The sequence below is a fragment of the Neovison vison genome, chromosome 5 (assembly GCF_020171115.1).
Source record: "Neovison vison isolate M4711 chromosome 5, ASM_NN_V1, whole genome shotgun sequence".
NCBI lineage: Eukaryota > Metazoa > Chordata > Mammalia > Carnivora > Mustelidae > Neogale > Neogale vison.
Window position 1 is genome coordinate 34,129,831 of NC_058095.1, and position 5,797 is coordinate 34,135,627.

Consider the following 5,797-nt stretch of genomic DNA (forward strand, 5'->3'; position numbering starts at 1 on the left):
TTGAAACCCAGCCAGGATGTTTCTGAGAGCTAGGAAGCATCCTCTGCCATCGGGCTTTTTTTCCTTTGGGTTGGAGGAAGTGCTGCCCCCCCCCAGCCCATGTGCCCTAGTGTGGCTATTATGGCACTGTGTTGCCTGGTACCCACCTGGCCCCCACCCTAGACTGTGAGTTCTCAGAGGACAGGGACTATTTTTCACTCATGCTAGCATCCCTAACACCTAGAACAGAGCAGGTACCCAGTAAATGTTCGGGAAATAGAATAGTTGTATTGTTGGTATCAAAATTGACTTAATTTGCTTTTAGACCTGTTGGGGATGAGTGATTGGGAGTGCAGCCAGCAGCATTTGGAATTGCTGTTTCCTTACCCATTTGTCCTGTCCTCACAGCCTGATGAAAATTCACTGGATTTCTCCTCTTGTATGCTACGGCCTGGGATTAAAAATGCTCAGGAACTTGCATGCGGGGTGTGTCTTTTAAATGTGGACTCTAGAAGCCGGGTAAGTGACACGCCTTCCCCTACAGCTGGCAAAGCATTTCCCTCACATGACCTCCGGGGACCCCTTCCCATTTGGCCCCCTCCCCTACCAGGGCTGTGACCCCAGGAGGGCATTTTGATGAAGCCCTGAAATCTGACCACAGAAGGACATCGGTTCTACAAAAGGGCAGTGGGGGGAGAGGTTGCGTGAAGGCGGGGAGGTCTTCCCTTCCCGGCAATGCAATGCCGTCTGCGCTGTGCCCGCAGTGCCCCGAGCACAGCCAGGTGGGGAATAGAGGAGGTAAACCCGGAAGGCTTTGTTTGGAGGCATGAGGCCCTGCTCTGGGAATTTTGTTGACCTTATGGTTTCAACATTATTTCAGAAAGAAGAGAAGCCTGCAGAAGAACATCCTAAAAAAGTATGAACCAGTCACACATTATCTTAGCATCTCCATCTCAATTTTGAGTGTGGAAAGCAAATCCGATGATTCCACTGTCATCCTGAACTGTTCTGATCGTGAATCCTTTCCCGAGTCATGTCTGTTCCCATAATGTTTGATTTAACCAACTAGTGCGTCTGTGTGGATCTGCTTGTGTCTTGTTTGCACGCTTGTAGCTCATAATTGGCTTCTGGTGTTGCAGGCATTTTTCCCTGTGATGAACAAGGTAACAGATTGAGCAGTTTCTGGAAGACTGGAAGTTGTGACACAGAGAATGAGATCAAAGAGCAGCAGGATTTGGCAGTTATCAGACAAAAACAAATAGGGATTCAGAGTTTTATTATTTGTAGCACTTTAGAAAAACCCCCAAGGAGTCGAGGTTAGGACTGGCTGAGTGGGACTTAACCTTCAAGCATTAGTCGTCTGGGAATAATTCTTATGTGCTTTAATATCTCTTTTTACAAACCCTGTACCTGGTTGACTTTTTAATTACGTTGATTCAGTTATCAGGTTCCAGTGGCCTTAGTCCATGAGAGTTTTCGGTCTTTTTTTCCATGAGAGGACTGTAATCAGTCCCAGAAACGTGGGGATCGCAAGTATAGTTAAAGGCCAGTCTAGGGGAAGGCTTCCTTTGGCACAGTGAGGGATAAAAATCAGCCACAGCCTTAGCTATTTTAGTTCCCATATAATGAACACCTCCCCCCGCCCAGCCTCTGTCTGCCTTGTCTGTGAAAGATTTGGCCTTCTTGTGCTGAAACTGGGTTTAGTGGTAAAGATTTTTTTAGACTTTTAATTAGCAGCAAAGAACTTTCTCACTTGAATTCCTGTAGCTCCCTGCTCAGGCTGTGTGTGTGCCACGCGGCCTCAGCCTGTGGCCTGGAGCAGTGTTCATGCGGGTCGCTGAGCCGCGCTTAGATGCCAACGCAGCCTGACTCGCCCCACATCTCTGCTTATTTTTGGCAGGCATTCAACTCAGAAACCGACAGTTTCAAGCTGGCATATGGAGGACACCAGTATCACGCCAGCTGTGCCAACTTCTGGATCAACTGTGTTGAACCAAAACCTCCTGGCCTCATCCTGCCTGATCTGCTCTGAAAAGTTCCTCAACAAGGGACCCACTGGGTTTTGTTGTTTCCCCATCACACCCCATGAGGTGACGGGGAGCCAGAAGCAGAAGGCAGGTACTGTGCAGTGCACCTCCGTGAAGCTGTACGAAGATTCCCCAAACCGTAGCGGGGACAGAGGAGCTGCCGGGTTCCCAGTCCTTCCTACAGATGCCCTTTGTCCCCCGGGGTCCCGCTGCCAGTCTTGGGGGTTTGAGGTAAAATCACCTTGCCCAGACTGCATGTGGTACCAGAAGTTTGCTAACAACTTACCTTTAGTTCTGGTAAGATGTTTGAAGACATGGACCACAGTTTTCTGAGGAATAACTTGCTGCTGCAGTATTGAAACTGTGAAGAACTGATGTTTGAAGAAAAGTCAGTTGTTGTTGTAGGACTAGAATTGGTGAGCATGTGTTGAGCCAGTGCTTGCTTACTTACATCTAGAACACCGTTGCCCTGTGTGGTAGAAGGCACTTACCCACATTTAGTTTGTTGATATCTGAAATGAATAAAAAGGGGAAATTGTGATGCAGCTGTTTTTTTTTATAGAAAAACTGCTCGTCTCCGTGGGACAAGGGCAGGTAGGTGAGGGTGGATTCACCAACTTTACTCTCACAACCGAACCAGTTCTGCTTTTGTTCATTTGTAACCCTCTAAACTTTCAAGACAGCGTTTCCTCCAAACATGCTGGGGCACTTTGCAGTGGACTGAATGTTCGCTTTGACAGAGGCCCAGATTCTCGTCTGTTGGATGAATAGCCTTCCTCTTAAGAGCCTCCACAGAAAACTTCGGTTTACCTCGAAGACTGTGAACATGGTACTCTTGTTCAGATGAGATTTGGAAAGGCAGCTGGATGAAACCTCCTTGCAGTGGCCTTTGTCCAGATTTCCAGAAACAATGGCACAGGGACCATTGCTGCCTGACTTGGCAGTATCTATGTGAGGGACCTGAAAATGAGTTTGGTTAGAAGCTGGAGCTCCTGGCCTACTGAGGCAGGCAGTGAGATGGCTGTTTACAGTGGAGGTACAGGACATAGAAGCAGTGGAAGAAAAGGGTTCTAAAATAGATGGAATTTTAGAAGGAAGAGGCTCATGCTCGCTGTCTGGTGTAGGGAATTTTCTTTGCCACTTAAACTGAATGGATAAAATCAGCGGGGAGAGAAAAAGCCAAATCGTTAAGGATTGTGAAGTCCTGGGAAGAACAGGCCAAGCTAGGACATATCTTCCTCTGATTCTGAGTTTTGCGTTTTACATTGTAGGCTCTCTGGCCTTGGTTAGTTTTATTTATAAACTGGACAAGTTAGTTTTGTCTACAAAATTGCTGCTTTACATCACTAATTAGATTGTTTTTCCTTCTCAGGACAAAACTTTAGAAGGGATTCTGTTCTGTTCCATCTTACCCTTTTTAGCCTCCATCTCCTCCAAGAGAGGTACAGAATGTTCTCTTGAATAGCTCCTATTGACGCTTCTGCTTTCCCTTGTTGTGCCCGAGTGCAGACAAATGAGGAGGTGGATCTGTTTTTCTCTTTTTCTCCACATTCATCTCCAGCTCTCACAGCTAAGTTACTACCCTCAAGGCCATTGTCCTCCATGGGGCTCGAAGAGTGGCAGTAACCACACGAGGGGGCCGCTTCTTCAGGCTTCCCTGAGGCCTCTGTGCACTTCCGTGTCAGCCTGAGCAGCACCCGGCCTCCTCATGGCACCAGGATTCAAGCAGGCCACTAACCTGTCTTTACCTCCGTAAGAGGCCAGGCCGACAGACTGCCTTTGCTTGCAGTGCCTCCCAGTTAGACTTTACATTGCTGAGACAGTTTGGGGGAATGCCATATGGACTGTCATCGCAGTGGCCTATGACAATGACATTTTTAAAAGTATGTTCACCTGCTAACTAGAATGGTTCCATTCCTAGATTCCAGAATGTCAGAGTCATTGCTGCTGGCCTTACCAAGTATGAGGGGTGTAGTCGCCCCACGGGCAGTGCAGGAGGAGACAGCGGACGTCACCCGGAAGCCTTGGCTGTGGAAGCTGTCCCAGCCCGGACAGCACAGTTTAGCGACGGCGCTGCACGCTCGCGTGCCCCCAGTAAGGACGTGGGGAGCGTGGGATAGTAGGCACCGGCGCTGCGTGCACAGCTTTATTCCCATGGCTCCACCTTGCGTTCCACTTCACCTCGCCTCTGATTAGCCAAGAGTCCAGTGTCCTTGGAAACAGTAACCAAGGTTACTTATTTCCGCAGTGCGAATGGTGCAGGCGGCTTCAGCCCCACCGCTTGAGTGGCGATTAGTCAGCGCTCTTCTCTTTGGTATTGTATTTTGCTTTTCACCATTCTAGGGCTGTGTGTAATTTAATTTTTGTCTGGACACACTTGAGGTGGAGGCACCGGGTGTGCTACTGGCCGTGCTTCATTTTTTCTGTGGCTCCTAGTTAGCACTATGGGCTTCATCTTTTAAATTATTTGAATGTTTTGTATGCACATACATATTTTTGTTGGTTAAAGATGCCTTCTCCTTTTATGTGATGACTCGTGTGATCTCAAGCTTTGATAAGATTATAGGACCTTCACAATAGAGAAATTTGCAGTGCTCGCTTGGCGCTGGGGATCACTACAGAAATCCCCCATCACCCTCTAGGTCACACACCTCCCTTTAGGAGCAGCTAATAAGCTCTGACATTTAGATTACAACGGTGTTAGGCTTCTTAAGTACTAAGAATGCTTAGTTAATGTCCCAGTCATGGTGTTGGCCAGGATTTCTGCAGGAAATTTTCCTACCAAGAACATCTGTCACCAAGTGTTCCCTTCCCCTAGTACAGTGGTTATTTTTGGACTCTCGTCCACAGACTACAAGCCTTACAGTTTGCCTTCATCCTAGGGAAGCCACAGCCTCCACAGCCATGGATTGTTTTGTTCTTTTGACTGATGTTTGACCATGTGCTGATGTAGCATTTATGGGTTCCTCTGATTTTCCCATCGAACTATTAACTTCATTTTAATTTTCTTATTTAGACAATGGTGCACGTTTATAAAAGTAAATGGTATGAAACGAGGTAGAATTTGGATGGAAACCATTGCCACAGACCAGGTAAGATCCAGAATATATAATATATGTAAACATGTAACCACAGGCATTACATTTATGGCTTCTTGCCAAAATCGGGCAAAAATCTAGAAAATTATCCCACAAATAAGCAAGCTGCCACCTACCTGGCTACTGAAGTAAAAGCATCATGACCAAGCATGGGCAGCCTCCTGGCTCCCAGGAGTTTGTCGGGAGCGTGGAATAGGGGCGAACCAAGGAAAGGGCCGCCCAGTCCCTGACGAGGTATGTTGTCATATTTATTAGGAGCAGTGAACTGGGTGTCATTTTTAAATTCCAACAAAGGAAGCCATTGTTATTTGCTTAGCACTTGAGGTTTGGCTTAGGGCATTTTGTGTTCATTAATAATCCAGCAGAGGCTCAGCTTTTGTTCAGCAAGGTCTTTGATGGAGGATTCATGGCTTTGGGGCATTCCAGTTACTGAGAGACAACTGAAAATGGTACGTTTTATCAGAGTGTACACTCTGCTGTTTTGCCACTGTTATGGCACTGTGAAGGGTATTAATAATCTGTCCATCTGCAGGGAGGTCAAACATTGACACAGTTCGGCTGGGAGATCTAGTTTAAGTAGCATTCATAGTTGTCACAGGAACTGTATTTTAATGTAGAGGAGAGCATCTTTCTTCCAACATCAACACACGCATACACATACACACCCTGACATTCTTAGTAAAAATTCTAATG

General features: G+C 46.9%; 1 protein-coding gene across 14 annotated transcripts in view; it reads left to right on the plus strand.

Annotated features, from left to right (window-relative positions):
• SYNRG (synergin gamma) overlaps positions 1 to 2,551 on the plus strand; it is an 88,982-nt gene extending 86,431 nt beyond the window's left edge. For 11 of the 14 annotated variants that reach the window (XM_044248439.1, XM_044248446.1, XM_044248447.1 and 8 more), the window contains 3 exons: positions 388 to 498; positions 860 to 895; positions 1,880 to 2,551. In XM_044248439.1, the coding sequence (XP_044104374.1) occupies positions 388 to 498; positions 860 to 895; positions 1,880 to 2,011 (279 nt within the window). In that variant the 3' untranslated portion in view covers positions 2,012 to 2,551. The remainder of the gene's footprint in view (positions 1 to 387; positions 499 to 859; positions 896 to 1,879) is intronic. The other 3 variants (XM_044248441.1, XM_044248451.1, XM_044248452.1) reach the window with 1 other exon arrangement.
• The last annotated feature ends 3,246 nt before the right edge of the window (positions 2,552 to 5,797 follow it).